This window comes from Eulemur rufifrons, chromosome 19 (genome assembly GCF_041146395.1).
Source record: "Eulemur rufifrons isolate Redbay chromosome 19, OSU_ERuf_1, whole genome shotgun sequence".
Classification (NCBI taxonomy): domain Eukaryota; kingdom Metazoa; phylum Chordata; class Mammalia; order Primates; family Lemuridae; genus Eulemur; species Eulemur rufifrons.
The window spans coordinates 92,318,090-92,334,070 of record NC_091001.1 but is presented as its reverse complement, the minus strand read 5'-3'; the positions used below and the strand labels follow the sequence as shown (position 1 = coordinate 92,334,070).

Here is a 15,981-nt window from a genome sequence, read left to right as displayed (position 1 = left end):
CCACTGCTGAGCAGGCGGGCGTCTGGGCACAGGAAGGGGGCTGCAGGCTGCAGGGGTGGGCACAACGGCACCGGGGAGCCAGCCTGGCCCCTCAGAACCTGGCGCAGAACTCTGTGGGCGGACACCGCCCTCCACTGCCCCCACCCAGGGCCGTGGCTCGGGGCAGCCTGACCTCATCCAGGGCTGGGAGGGAGGATGTTGAGTTCTCACCTGCCTCTCCTTGTTGGATGTCAAATCTGCTTGCACCTTCCAGGATGAAGTGAGGGGGGCCGTTGGATAAATCCTTTGTGGGAAAGAGGGAGAAAACCTATGAGTGTCTTTCATGTCTTTTTGTCCCAGTGTGTGCCTAAAACAGCATTCACTTTGTCTTTGAGGGGTAGAGGTTAATTCTTAAACAGGTGCTTAAAATCCGGGAAACTTCCCCTCCTCCTGCAGGCTCTGCTGCTGTCGGGACGGCAGGTGACAAGGGGGTGTAGATGTCACCGACAAGACAGGCCCTCAGTGCATGAGCAGAGCACACGAGGAGATAACATAAATAAGGACCCGGGATCTTTGGAGCAAATAGCCACTCCCGTCCCTACAGGCCAGTGTTATAATCAGAGGTTATAAACAAATCACCAAAAATAAATAGAGTATATTTATTGGAGGAGACTTTAATAAATATAAGAAAGTACTATCGCTTTTCATAATAAGGCTTTTCTTGGGAAATGGTCTCTCTCAGAAATCAGCTTAGACATCCTGGACTCCAGGTTCAAGTCCTGCCATCGGGACACGAGGTGCTCATGAGTCACCTCTGTGGCCACTCCCAGACTAAAGCACAGTGTGAGCCTGGAGGCCTCAGCCCCTATTCTCAGGAACTGTGACTCAGTGCCTGGTCCTTCCCCAACCCCCAACACACACAGCACCCACCAGCCACAGAAAGGGCCCTGCTGCCAGGTCTGGGGAAAGTGGGGGGCGATCAGCAGGCATGAGGACTGTGAGTCCCTGAAAAGCATCCCCGGGCACCTTGGGAGAGCACTGGGCCGGAGGTCTGGCTCCCGCCCCCACGCCAGCGGCTCTCTAGACTTGCCCCCACCAGGAGCCCACAGGATTATGCTCCGCTCTGCGCAGCTCTTGCTGGGTTTCTGTGTGTAAGCTTGTGTAATTTGGTAACTGGTCCTGTATCATTTCTTTTCACATTAACAAATAAGTCCCTAGAGAGCAGGCCTGCAAAGTGGAAACGGATTCATTTGCTCAACAGCTTAACGAACAGTCACGCTCCTCGTGGAACCTGCCAGCTCTTTACAAACGGCCAGTTTCCTGGTGGAGACGCAGAGGAAGGTGCAAAGGAAGCTGTGCCCGCCTGCAAAGACACTGGTCCAGCTACAGGCGACATCTCACCAGGCTTCCTCCCAACGCTTTCTCCAGCAGTGCCTGACCCTGCCAGGTGCCAGGAGAGGCGCACTCAGGCCCAGGCCCTCCCAGTGAAGGGGACCATGGGGCAGCACCAAGCCCGACCCCCTGCAGAGCCATGATGGGCAGGACGTGGGGTCTCCCCGAACACAAGCAAGTGGGGAAGGACCCCCAGGGAGGGGCTTTGGCTGTGTGTGCAGGGCCCCTCGTGGACCCAGTTTTAGCACAGCTCAGGGCACTTCCACAGCCTTTGTCTCCTCTTCTACTGGAAAAACGGACTCAAGGTCTCAAAGGAAGCCTATTGCCACGAGCAGGACGCTTAAGGTCCTCCACGCACAAGAAGTGAAGAGGAGGTGGAGGCCATGGGGTTTTTGGACCAGGAGTAAAGACAGCTTTGCTGTTTCCTTGCCCCCAGCTGCGGTTCTTCTTCTTCCCTCCGGGGGTCCCCAGGGAAGGGGTAGGAGGCGGTGCTTGGAGGGCCTGTCCAACAGACCCGGTGTGGAATCCTGCCCAGGCATGTCTCCCTGGGTGACCTTGAGACCTTGAGCCATTTCCTTTACTTTGCTGAGCCTCTGTTTCCTCATGTGTAAAATGGGAACAATAACACAAAATATAAGGGCAGCTGGGAGAATCCGATGACGAGACAACCAGGCAGTGGTGGCCATTCATCAAAGCCTTGCTGAGGGCCGGGCGCTTGGCCCTGGACTTTCTCTGGCAGTCTCCCAACGGCCTTGCCAAGCAGGACAGTCCCTCCATTTACAAATGAGGAGGGCTGTGAAATGCTCGGTGCCGCCTCTGACAGAGTATGTGTTCAATAAATATTGATTCCCTTCTTCTAAAATATTTGCAAAATTTAAAAGGCTATACTCAGACAAACCCATAGCCTCAAATGCATTCATTATTAAACAAGATAGAATAAAAACATGAATTAAGCAGTCAACTCATAGATCTTAGAAAGAAAAAGATGAAAAAAAAGCCTCACAAAAATAGGAGGAAGAAAATAATAAAGAGAACAATTAGTGAATTATAAAATAAACCAGAAAACCGGCAAGATTAATAAAGTAAATAAATTGTTCTATTTGGGGGAGTGGGTTTACATTGATCCAACCTTTGGCAGATACAGTAGAGAAACTCAAAATTAGAAATAAAAATGGGGTTTTAGAAATATAAAAACATGATGTAGAATTCTATGCCAATCGATTTAAAAATACTGTTGATTTTCTGACAAAAATGAACAGGGCTGAAAATGAATCAAGTTAATAAATAACCTGAAAAGATTTATAACCTTGTGATAGTGTTTTAAAGTTATCAAAGAATATCTCCCTAATATTCTCAAAAGGCTCCTAGGGATAAGGGATTTTCCTGTTCTTCAAATTTTCAGGGAATAGACAATTCCCATGTCATTTATAGTTTCAGTGTTAAAAAAATAATAATAATTCTTCCACCATTTAAGAAGCCAGCATAGTCTGCCGTCCAATCTGAGAGAAAACACACACACGCCCAGGAATAATGTCGCCCAGTCTATCATCACCAAGTAGGCCTTGCTACAGAAATGCAGCAGACAACGTCTGTTTCATATCAGGACATCTAATCGTGTGAAATAGCACTTAATGGGCCAGAGGGGAAAATATTTATATCCTTTTAATAAATTCTATGAAGGCGTTTGATAAACGTAACTTTTTATAGTTTACTCAAATACTAAAAGTTAAAATTAAAACAAAAATTTTAGCTAGTTAGAAACAGAAAGGTGTTTTAACACGATGAAAATTAAATGGCAATTATTTCAAAACACAAATCAATAGTCAACATCAAGTGTATGGGGAAACACTGGGACAGTCTGGATCAAAGGTGGGAACAAAAGCAGCACCTGTGTCTCCTGTACTCTCAGCTGCCTGTTCCTCCCCCACCCCGGGCTTCAGAGCTGTGGAAAATAGTCCAAAGAGAGGGAAAGTAGGAAGGGATGGGAATTATACCAGGAGCATTTTAGTCTGCAAGGTTGACTTCTTGAGACAAGGTCCATTAGAAAACAGATAAAGATAGCTGAGAAGATGGAAATGCTCTGGCTCTGGGCGAGTCACCTGTTACTAGGTGGGCCAGGCACATCAGGACAGCAGTGAAGCCGGAGTGACAAGAACCTAAATCAGCTTCCTGCGGTCTCCAGCTGCTTGTGACTATCTGCTTTGCAGATAGGGAGACTGCCGTGCCCGCCTCCTGTGACTTCAGTCAGTAGGTCAGCCAGAGGAGGCCTTCAGGATTTACACAGCTCCTGGGGCGATTCTGAGGCCCAGCTGGGGCGAGAAAGCAGTTTAGAGAAGCTGAGCTATTTGTCCCAGGTCACACAGGGTGCAGGCTATGAATCAGGTGTCTGCCTCCACAGTGCCTCTCTCTTTACCTCTGACCACACCGCCGGTCAGAGTCTTCCCAACTTTAGTGTTTTCTGACTCTGGGAGAGGGACTGGGCCTCGGAAACATCGTTTGTATAGAAGGAAGCTGTGACGGTTAATTTTACACATCAACCTAACTGCATCAATGAAGCACCCAGACATTTGGCTAAACATTATTTCTGGGCATGTCCATGAGGGTCTTTCTAGATGAGAATAGCCTTTGAATCGGTGCATGTAGTAATGTATATCACCCTCCCCATAGGCGTGGGCGTCAGCTAATCCACGGAGTGCCTGGACAGAACAAAAGATGGAGGAAGGGAGAATTTGCCCTTCTCTGCCTGGCTGCTTGAGCTAAGACATCAGTCTTTTCCTGCCCTGACACTGGGAATTACACCATCAGCTCCTCTGGTTCCCAGGCCCCTGACCCCAACTTAACTACACCCCTGGCTTTCCGGGGTTTCCAGATTGGAGATGACATATCAGTCATCTCAGCCCCATGATCATGTGAACCAATCCCTCATAACAAATCTCTCATAATAAATATATCAATAGGATATATATTAGGATAGATATTATCTATACATAGAGATAATACATTATCAATAAATATATCAATAAGACACATACATAGTAATACATATATGTATACACACACACAGACACACACACACACACACACACACACACATATCACTAGGATATATATTATTGGTTCTGTTTCTCTGGAGAATCCTGAATAATATAGAAGCCATCAGCAACAGTCAAACTAAGTAATCTCGGTAGCTTAGTTCTAGATTGTGGAGCCCTTTCTCCAGGTAAAGTTTGGAGATAATCTCTGTTATATTAGGTATGTCAGAAGCTCATATAATGCAAAATCCCTGGAATCATTGAAAATGCCCTTTCTGAAGTGGTACTAAACTAGCCTCCAATTGCCTCTCGAGGTGTGTCTTCCAATGTGACAGCACTTTGCATATTCCTGCGTTCTCTCCGAAGGCTATTCACACACCTCGTCAGACTGCATGCTGCCCTTGGAGGAGGGAACACTATATTTAGCATCTTGGCATTCAGCCCATTCAGATGGTGGCCAGAGTTCAGGCTGGGACAGGTGGCAACGTCACTCCCTTCTCTGTTTTTGCTGAAGGGCTTTGGTTTATTGGCATCAAAGTTCTCTGGCACAATGGCAATTAGCTGTTGGCATGGCCACTTTCTGTCATTTTCTGTTACCTGTAGCCTTTGGTACATCTTCACAACCTCACTGACACTCGTATCTCCAACTTGTTAACCTCTTCCTTTCCTGAAGAACACATTTTGGTCCCAAGGTGGATCGTTTCTAGTGAATGATCCTTTCAGAAACTGCTCTGGCTGCAGGGAAGATGAAGGTTGTTGCCTGGATAGGCAACGCTTCCCTCTGGCATGGCCACAGGGGAGAGTCCACAAGGGGGCTGCATGCTGAGCTCTGAGCCCCCATTGGGCAACATGCTTTGGGCACATAGGCCATTCCTCAGCTGAGAGGTGAAATGTTCTTCACTATAGAGTGGGGATGCAGATGAAGTTTTAATCTCTCCATCGGACACACATTGGCGACTGCTGTGAAGATCCACCACCTACAGTTCTGCACTGTCCAATATGGTAGCCTTAAGCCATATGTGGATATGTACATTCAAATTAATAAATTAAATAAAATTAAAACTTTTAATCCCTCAGTCACACCAGTGACATTTCAAGTGCCCAGTAGCCACAGGTGACTAGTGGCTACTGTATTGAATAGTGCAAAAAAGAACATTTCTATCATCCCAGAAAGTTCTGTTGGACAGTGTTGATCTACCTAATGAGGATAATAATATTATCTACCTGAGAGAGCCAGGAAGGGGTGGAACTGGAATTTTAACAAGTCTATGTGGTTCCGAAACCCATACTTTTCCCACTGCAGTTATTAAGACCTCAGTCTGAGATCTTACATTCGGAATAAACATAGGAAAACAAACTGACACAGAATAGCTAGTTCTGGAGGTCCAGGAATCCTGGAGCAGCAGAGTTGGGAGGTTCTGGCTCAGGGTCTCGCATGAAGTTTCAGTCAAGACATCAGCTGGGGCTGTAGCTATTGGAAGACTTGATCAAGCCTTGGGGAATCTGTGTCTAAGATGCTGACCCACAAGGCTGGTGGCAGAAGGCCTCAATGCCTTGAATTTCTCCATTAGGCAGCTCGAGTGTCCTTTCAGCATGGCAGCCAGCCTCTCCTAAGGCCAAGAGTATCTGTGACATTACAGGCACCTATGTAAGGACATTGGACTGTAATAACGCACCATGGCATATGGTCTGCCAAGAAAGAACAAGGTTTTGCGGGGCAGTTGTTACACGGTACAGGAACCATGGGATCTTGCACTACTTACGAAGACTTTGTACACTAAACTACCCAAAATCAAGCTGCCTTTCGTGGGAGAGATTACATTTGGGGGCCCCGTAAAGCTCACAACATGTAAAACCCTTAAGGATGGTCTGCTCCCTTCAGCAGAAGCCACCCAACTTGAAAGGGAGTATGAACTGAAGCACCTAAATAAACTTAAATGTGAAGAAAATAGATCTGAGGAACTGCAACTTTTGCTAAGGGACAGGCAAGCTGGTTTGAGGAGACCTCTTCCACCTTAGTGACAATCATGGCATTATCAAATCTGTACTCTGTTTTCTGCAGCCGAGGGGGATGAAGGTCTCGGCAGCTTTCGCTGTGTAAAGTGCAGTGCGGACATACAGACACCCACTGGTGGACCAGTCAGTGCCCGTAGATGCGGGTTAGTGGACAGTTCGGACGGGTCTTCTGGGTCCCCGCCGGGCCCTTGTTCCTTTGTGTCACGAGCAACGGCATTGTAAGTAGAGGAAAATACGTTAGCAGTCGAATCATTTGTGATATTCATTTTGATTTTTATAAAATTACACTGAAGGAAGGGAAAACTCCTTGTCAGAGGCATTATTTTAAAGAGACATTTTGAACTTGTATCTTTTAGATCCCAAGGAGGGATCAAAGGGAAGGTGACAGAGAAACTCTCTTAAAAATGATAAACTGAACCATTTTGTTTGGTTAAGATAAAGGGCAGATTTTATTTTAGTAACTCTCTCTTTTCTTATTTTCAGTGAAACATTCATTATTCACATGTAGTATTTTAAAGTGGTAAGTAGAGCTTACTTTGTTTTTGTTCTAAAACATTTTCCGTCTTTTTCCTCATGCCTAATTTCATATTTTCTGTCTGGAATGACCCGGAAGCATACGGAACATACATACATATGTGAAAGTGACATGAAAACACACAGAAGGCCTTATGAGGAAAATACGGAGTAGCTGGGGCCTGGGGAATTGATTCACTGGAAAGTACTGGATTTAGATCAATGAATTTTCCTAGCGTTTGAATCCAATAAAGTATACTTGGATATTAATGTTCTATTTAAGCACAGTTTAGTGTTTTTTAGATGATTCAGTAGGTGTTTTAGGATCTTCTTAAATCTTATCCTCTTATGAAATGCCTTGTGGCATGGTGTTTAAGAGTACAGACTTCAGATCTGTCTGCCTTTCTTCAAATCTCAGCTCAGTTGCTTATGGTTATGTAACCTGGGATAAGTAACTTCATCTCTGAGCTGAGCTTTGCTTTTCTTTTCTTTTCTTTTCTTTTCTTTTCTTTTCTTTTCTTTTCTTTTTTTCCTTTTGAGACAGGGTCATGTTAGGCTGCCCGGGGCTGGAGTGCAGTGGCACTACCATAGCTCATTGCAGCCCCCAACTCCTGGGCTCACGCAATCCTCCTGCCTCAACCTCCTGAGTAGCTGGGACTACAAATGCATGCTACCACACTTGGCTACTATTTTTTAAAATTTATTTTGTAGAGACCAGATCTCACCATATTGCCCAGGCTGAGTTTAAGTTTTCTTAGGTGTGAAATGGGCGTAATTCTGGTGTACCTACTTCATAGAGCTGTCATGAGGATTAAATGAAAACTTCCAGGCACACAGGAGAATTATTCTAGGGTTAGCTAGTATCAGTAGTATCTAGTATCACTAGTCCGTACCACTATAATCTGGGTATAGAAAATGTATAGTATTGAGCTGACTCTATTGACCTTTGTAGACACCAGAAGTCGTGAATTTTCAAAAATTTGGTTTTGTTCTTGTCAATCCATATGTACTTGCCAAGCCATCTGACCTAATTGTTTTGTTCAAAATATGGACACTGTACCTATGGCAAATCCTGATCAATTCTGTTTAAGAACAGTAGTCCCCAATAATCAGCGTCTCACTTATGACAATTGATGACAAATGTCTTTCTCTTAAAAGTAGCATCAAGAATTTGTGTGCAAAAATGTGACATCCTGATGTCTCTACTGTGTCACCTAGGAGCATAGATATCGATTATGGTTGGCCCTCAGGAGCCATCAGGGAACCTGAAGCATTTCACACTTCATCTCAGAGGCTTGCACTTCTAGTTAGTGACGTTAATTGGGGGTACAACTTATATACTTCCATTCTTCCTCACAGCTATTGGGAAAGTGAATGAAACGTGTATCTGTTTGCAAAAAGCTTGCCAGAATAAAACATTTTAATATTCTTTGAGAAAAGGTGGAATTTGAGAAAACTTTAGTTCCTCATCATTTTCTTGAGAGGGAAGTGCCTGCTTGCAGCTTTAAGATTTTCCTATTATGTTATAATTTTAGGCAGATGTTTCTGAACCTCTTAAAACCACACATATTGAAATAAAATTACACTGCAAAATTGAAAAAAAAAAAATAATAATAATATTATCTACCTCACAGGACTATTAGGGTAATTAAATTAAACATTGCATGTGAAGCATTTAGGATAATACTTTACACATGTGCACACTTGATAAATGGGATTTATTATTTTCCATAAAATAAAAATTCTTCTAAAAGGGAGCCACTCTAAGCATGAAATTTAGTTCAGGAAAATATCACTCAGATGCCCTGTGCATAAGTGTAATTCTTAGCATTGTCTCTTGCTGAGGCTGGGCATTGCAGGGAGCACTGAGGAGTGGCGTCCTACTCAATGAACGGCCAAAGCTGCTGTGGAACATGACTGGGGGAGGGAGGGTTGGAAACTCCCTAAACAGAGACGCAGAATGAAGCAGGATGTGAAGGGGGCTTCTACCTCAAAGAAAGTTTCAGCAGAAAAATGGATTAATTTAATTGTTAGAGGGAGGAAGGAGAGGAGGAAGAGGAAGGAAAGGGTAGGTAAAGGTGGGGGGAGGGAGGAGAGAGAGAGAAAGAGAAAGATGAGTAGGTATAAAACACAAAACAACTTTTCTGCACCAAGCATAGAAAGTTGAGCCTGGTTCTTCTGCCTCAGACTCTTGAGCTATTCTTGAACCTACCAAGCTGGGATGCACATTCAAGGTACAATTATGTCCATCATGGAATAACAGTTACCTAGAGTAGGAGCTTCCCCATTGTCTGCAAAAGCCTAGAATGTAGAGAATGCCCACAGAGCCTTGGTAGCCACCTCAGCCATTATGCAGCGGGAGTTTGAGGAGCGCCAGTCCAACCTCTGAACAGGCACTGAGCAAGCTGTATGTTGGGAGTCAAGCTTCTAAAAGTAGCGGTAGGAAGAAGAACATGAGAAGAAAGGCATTTTTCACATTCCCTGCCAGCATCCCCTTGGCCCCCAAATGGTTTTCTCTGAGCCGCCTTTCTCCCTGAAAGTATTTGCTGAAACTGGCCGAGGGCTAAAGCTGAGATGACTGTGAAAGCCTGAGAATCCCAGGGGGTAGCCCTGCAGATCCCAACCTATGGCCTCTCTCCCAAATTAGCCACAGTAACAACAGCTAGTGTTTAGTAAGTGCGTATAATGTGCTAGACACTATTCTAAGTATTGTATTTATTTTTCCTTAAAGTAATAATATACAGTACAGGTACTATTTTTATCTCTATTCTTTTTTTTTTTTACCTAAAAAACAGACAAAAGGGCAGAACATAGACAGGGAGATCTACTTCAAAGAGTGATTGATTTCCTGGTTATCTACATGAGGCAGGAGATTCTATGGGTGCATAAAATATTATTATTAGTGGCAAGCAGGAGCCCAAAGTATGGCATGAATTTATGAAGAGGCCTTACGGGGGTGCTAGGAGTTCCAGTCTTGCAGCCAGACCCCAGGGTTCAAATCCCTGCTTTGCCACCATCTAGCTGCATGACTTTGGGCAGATTGCTCTACTCTCTATTTCTGCTTCTCATCTGCAAAATGGGGCTAGTAATTGTACCTCATCCTGGAGATATTGTGAGGATTCGGTGAGTCAAAGCCCCTGAAGTCAGGCCTTCCATATGGTCAACACTGTGTGAGTGGTAGCCATTTACTATTAGGACTGGGCCCAGCTGGCCATGGCTCCTCTTTCAAGGCTCTTTGCTGCGACAGCTGTGAGCTGTGGTAGTCAAGGACATCGCAGTGCCGAAGGGGTGAGGACATCGGCTCTTTCCGCTGCCCTCCTACTTGGAAAACAGGTCAACCCAAGGTTTCTCTACCACACATATGAGTTTGAGACCTGCAGCAGGCACCCGTAGATAGAGTCTTTCATTCATCCACTTACTCATTCATTCATTCATCCAAATTTGGACAGAGTCCCTACTAGGCACTCAAGTCAGTGTGAGGAGAAGTGCAGCGTGTGGAAGGGATCTCAGTGCAAATCCTGGCCCCCTCCCTCGCTAACCGTGTCACTCTGGCAAATCTTAGCACCTGTCTGAACTTCAGTTTTCTTTCCTACAAAATTAGGACAGAACAAAGGAGACAAGGTAAGAGAAGACGCACGGAAAGCTCTGGAAAGTACTATACAAATGTAAGCATTGCTAATTCTGATACAGGACACAAAGAAATAACAGTGTTTATAAAGAAATGCTGGAACCAAAAGTGACACCCTGGCCGAGTTCGGGTAAGGCTTTGGACGAGGAAGAGAAGGGGAAATACGTATTCGGCCCCTGGCTGCCTGTATTTTGGGCTCCTGGCATGATTCTGTATGAGTTGTTTTACCTCTGTTTGCCTCAGTTTCTCCTTGCCCTGAAAAGCTGTCACAAACTGAAATGTCACTGGCATTAGATAATAAGAAACTCTCAACCTTTTCTAAATAGAAATGTTATAAATTCTTTAACACTATAGATGTGGTCTCACATCTTATGGCTCAGCACCTTGTGAGAAAAGAAGAAAACACTTTCCAAAAGAATCTCAGCTTCCAAAAATAACAAAGGAAAAGAAAAATGACCCTTTGGAACTTCTTTAAATAGAGTTCTCTGCCTTGGCTCTCCTCAGGAGGTGAAGCCAGAAGCAAGAGTTTTTGGGGACTTATTGCTGAAGGCTGGAACACCCCCATCTTTCTCTAAGCAGTGCCCCAAACCCCACCTGATTCTCACAACTCTTCTCTACCCCAAAGCCACAAATCTCTCCCAACTTAGCGCAAGAGGATGTCACCGCCAGAGCTTGATGTCTGGAGTTGTCCTTCCCATGGGCAGAACTGAATTAGATTTCCACAGACTGGCCAGATACTGTAGAGGACCTCAGAGCCCCTTAATAGACACCATCAGAAAACACCTTTTCTGTATGACCTGACCTGTCTTTGTGGAAAGTGCTCAGCGGAGTGCTTGGCATTTCATTAATGTCCAGTAATAGCTGCTGATATTGTAATCATTAGCTTACTACACATTATATTATTTTTTCTTGTCCTAGGTCCTGCTGGCACCTTTTGGAAACATGGACAGAAGTTCGGGCATCGGGATCCTCAACGTGGTCCTTACCCAGGTCCTTTGCATCAGCAGTGGCCCTGATGAGATTATAAGATTGTTGTGTCTGCTGAGAAATTTCCCATGGAGCTTCATGCCCTAAAATTGAGACAGTTCTAGAAAAACCAACAGGGCTCACCTTGCTGCAAGGTGGAGTTAGTGGCCATCTGCTGGGGTGGGAGAGTCAGGGTGGTTTGAACGTTGTCCTGCAGTGTCTCCCTAATTTTACAGCTGATGTCTGCAATCTACATACAGATGATCAAGCCTTTATAAGATTGAGAGTGTGAATATGAAAGAGAGAGGCAAGGCAATCATCTAAATTCACCCTATCGTATAAATGACTGACATGAGATCTTCCCTTTGTGCAAGTTCTAACAGGGAAGGAAAAAAGAATATAAAGATACTGACACATGACGAGAATAAAGGGTGACAGACTGACAGACGGGCTCAGTTGTGGAGGTGGCGAAGACTCTAGAGACTGATTACTACAATCCTCATGGCTTCCCATTTTTCAGATGAGAAAACAGAGGCATTTTAATCTCATGATGTGCCTCTCACTGTGTGGATATATAATAACACTGTAGCAGAGAGACAAGATGAATTTCCCTCTCCTTCCAGTGCGGTTTGGGCCATCTGGGAAAATCAGGGCCGAGGCCCACCTTCCTTTCAGCGGGAGGTACCGGAGCAGGCAGCTCTGAGGGCCTGGGGCCGGGTGTGTTCCTGGGGGCTCACTCACCTGGGGGCGCTTCCACTCCAGGTTGGAGAGACGTTTTCCCTGGAGCAGCTTCTGGCCTATGGAAGAAGCCAAGGGAGGGAACGTCTCATCCTCAAAAAGCCAACCCCTGCTTAGGCAACGATCCCGCAAGGAGTTAAAGTCCTGGTCCTTGAACTTGATCACATTGGTCTCTGCTAACAACTCCTGGTTATGCGCCATGACTTTCCTTAGAAGACTTCTGAGGTCCTTTCCTTCTGGTGAGAAAAAAGGGATATTCTTAGGGGTGAACCATCAAGCCCTTTGTACCATCAAGATGCGAGACCCAGAAGGGTACCCTGATGTGTGCCCCTTTACAAGTGGGGGCACTGAGACCAGATCCGTGTGGTCCCTGGCGACACAACCAGTTGGTGGACAGGCCTGAACTAGAATCAGGCACCCTTACCCCCAGTTCGGCTCTCAATCTGCTGCACGCTCTTATGTGCATGAGGGGGTACAGGGGTACTCGTACCTTCGACAAACAGTTTTATTGCACACTGACCTTGTGCCAGGCACTCTTCTGAATGCTGGCAATCCAAAGATAAATTCCACATGATCTTTACCCCTTTGGGGCTGATTATCAAGCGAGAAAGATGCTATCATTCAATAGAATAGCTCAATTAAAAACGTGTATATAGTCCCGCGGACGCTGAGAAGAGCAGCTATGAACTGCCATGGAGGGTCTGGAATGACTCTCCTTTGGGCAGTGACTTTTGAATTGGGCCTTGAAAGAAGAAGAGTTTGCCAGGCAGAGAATGAGTAGATAGATTTGGAAAAAAAAGTTCCCACAGCTGCCCTGAGTAGCTGGATTGGAAAGGTTGCTGGCTGCTGGAGGGAATGGGGAGCGACTGCAGGATTTGGTGGGGTGGGGACTGGGGCTAGGGAGTGCTCGAAGAGACGGCCAGAAAGGCAGGATGGGAAGCTGGATGGTGACATGTTTCATACCCTGCAAGCTCTGCATGGCATTGAAGAGGCGGGCACGGCCAGATCTGTATGTAGGATTGTGCTGCAGGTTGGGGGGCAGGTTGGGAGGCAGGCAGAGGGGCTGAGCAGGAACAGGAAGCAGGGAGGAGGCTAGGAGGCATCTGTCCATGGGAGAGACGGTGGTAGAGCAGCAGAAGAGAAGCCGGAGGGGAGACAGATTCGAGTCATTTTATAGGTGAAGAATTGAAGACGAGGGTAGGGGAGGAAGAGGAGTGTGGTGATGATCTCATATGTGTATACACATGCCAAAACTCATCAAAGTTTACACCTTAAATAAGTACAGTTTTCATATGTCCTAAATAGAGTTGTTTTAAAAATTAAATACAGTATATAGTTACACAGTCTTCAGTAACTTGCTTGCCCCCACCATAGGTAAAAATGTAGCTGAATGTCATTCATTTTCATAGCTGCATAATACTTTATTCTACTATTTATTTATGCTGCTCCTCGTGATGGACATTTAGCGTTCTCCTCTTGGTTTTAATAAAAAGTATGCTATAGGTGTTCTTGTGCACCACCTCTTGATAAACATGAGTAAGATTTTTTGTAGCTTATATTCCTAGAAATAGAATTTCTGGGTTTAAGATATGCACATACTCAATCTCACTAAGCATGCCAAATTATTGTCCAAGGTTGTACCAATTTACAACCTCGCCAGCAACGCGAAAGAGCTCCCATGGCTGTACATCCTCACTAACTCGGTATTGGCAGCCTTCTCATCTGTGTCCATCGGTGGGAGTCAATGGCCACTCCTTGTGGTCTTAATTTGTTTCCCTAATTACGGACAAGACTGAGCACCTTTCAATATGCTTATTCTTCATTCGTGTTCCCTCTCTTGAGAAATGAATATTCATATCTCCTGCCCATTTGTCTGTTGGGTTGTCTTTCTCTTATTGATTTGTAGGAATTCTTACTTACTCTGGATGTTTGTCTTTTGTTAGTCCCGTGTGCTGTAAATATCTCCTCCCAGTGTGTGACTCATCTTCTTAATGCCCTTACTGTGTCTTTTGATGAACCTAGATATTCTTCACTTTACACAAATATGACTGTTTTACAAGGATTTGCTTATATGTTTGAGTATCGTAAGTTGTCCTAAATGTTCATTCTTATGGGAATTTAACATAAGAAGCTTTGTGAGAGATTCTTTTTTAAATAAGAAATTTGTTTGTAACTAACACATACATTCTTCCAAAATACTGATTTAAAATTTTTTATAGCTCTGTAATAATATTTTTAAGAAGTCTGAAATTTATAGGAAAATTCTGAAATGGACTTGCAAAGACACAATTTGAGTACTCAGGAAATAAAGCTGGTATTTCTAAAAGCAAATGTAGCCTTACTAAAGCCAATTACTTAACTTTCCCTCTCGTTTTCTTTCTCCCCTCCCCACTAGAGTCCCTACTTTGGATGAAGAGGAGAATTTTGTATATACACACACACATATACACATACACACATATATGTATATTTACACACATATGCATATTTTGATTTTTAGAAAGAGTTTGATAAAACCACTACCTATTCCCTCCATATAGACTAGTTTAGACTATATGTATACCTTGTAGTATTGTATACCCTGTAGTATAGATTGTATACCCTGTAGTAAAGGGTAGCACAATGTAGCACAGTACAGTATAGCACAGAAATAGACTTCACAGTTTGACCCAGAAATTATGGACGAATGGTTCTGGATTAGCTCGGAATCGTTGCACTATGATAGTCACAGACCTCTGTCCTGTGTACTGTCCTGTTTAATATTTTTATCTTGATCCTGGAAGAAGATGTTGAAATGAAAGCAAAGATCCTTTTCCACTCTTTCATCATTTTTAGTACTAGAAAGGAAGGAAGAACAATTAACCAAGCAGATACCAGAATCAAAATTCTAATTGACCTCAGAACCAAGAAGACGGAATTTAACCAAGGAAACTGAAAACCTGTCTTCACATTTCAATGTTAACTGTGCAAGTAAATAGTGAACAGGGTCCAAAATGGCATTTTGAAAATATTTTGTCTGCCTTACTTGACTTCCTATTAAAAATGAGGCAAAACTATGAACGATTTGACAGGATCTGAATGTCTGAATGGCCTCGATAGCAGTACGGTGCTGCTCTAGACGGAATAGCCCAGTCCCCTGTACAAAGCCACTCTTGACCCCACGTGGACATCTGCGTTCAGCTCTAGGGGCTGTGTTCTCAGGGGCACGTCGACACTGGTGTCCACAGGAGAGTGTTTGAGCAGCGCTGGCCGGGGAGGCGCGCACTCTGCTCGCAAGCAGGGGCTCCTGGCATGCAGTTATCACCACCGGAAAGAGGTGGGGACTTTTTCTAATGGGCATGAACATGCCACACTGGCTGGAGACACTCCAGCTAAGTATACGAGGAGCCTGGAAATCCCTTCCTGGGAAGGAGAATGAGAGATCTAGAGACATTTATCAGGAGAAAGGCAGAGTGAGAGCCCCACGGTGACCATCAGACTTGGCCCCTGCAGCCCCGCTGCCCAGCCCTGCAGAGAGCAGGGATTTAACCACCTCTGGTCCCACGACTGGGCTTCCCACTCCTAAGCATCCCTGGCTGCTTCTCTGGCCCCCAGGGTTATGCTCCAGTTTGGAAAACCAGGCCCTGCCTCATCCCTTGAGAAAAAGAGAAAAGACAAGACAAAGAGAGGCAGCGTGGAACGGTGGTCAGAGCACGCGGATCAGGGTAGAACTTTGGT

At 44.9% G+C, this 15,981-nt stretch overlaps 1 protein-coding gene and 1 pseudogene across 1 annotated transcript in view; one reads left to right on the top strand and one right to left on the bottom strand.

Moving 5' to 3' along the window:
- Positions 1-15,981, bottom strand: part of CAPN13 (calpain 13) — a 65,104-nt gene that overhangs the window by 40,942 nt on the left and 8,181 nt on the right. The window contains exons 2-3 of the mRNA XM_069494758.1: positions 12,268-12,500; positions 211-283 (exon numbers count right to left, since the gene is read on the bottom strand). Coding sequence (XP_069350859.1) covers positions 211-283; positions 12,268-12,465 — 271 coding nt within the window. The 5' untranslated portion in view covers positions 12,466-12,500. The remainder of the gene's footprint in view (positions 1-210; positions 284-12,267; positions 12,501-15,981) is intronic.
- LOC138400073 (uncharacterized protein C4orf36 pseudogene) lies at positions 6,081-6,422 on the top strand (annotated as a pseudogene).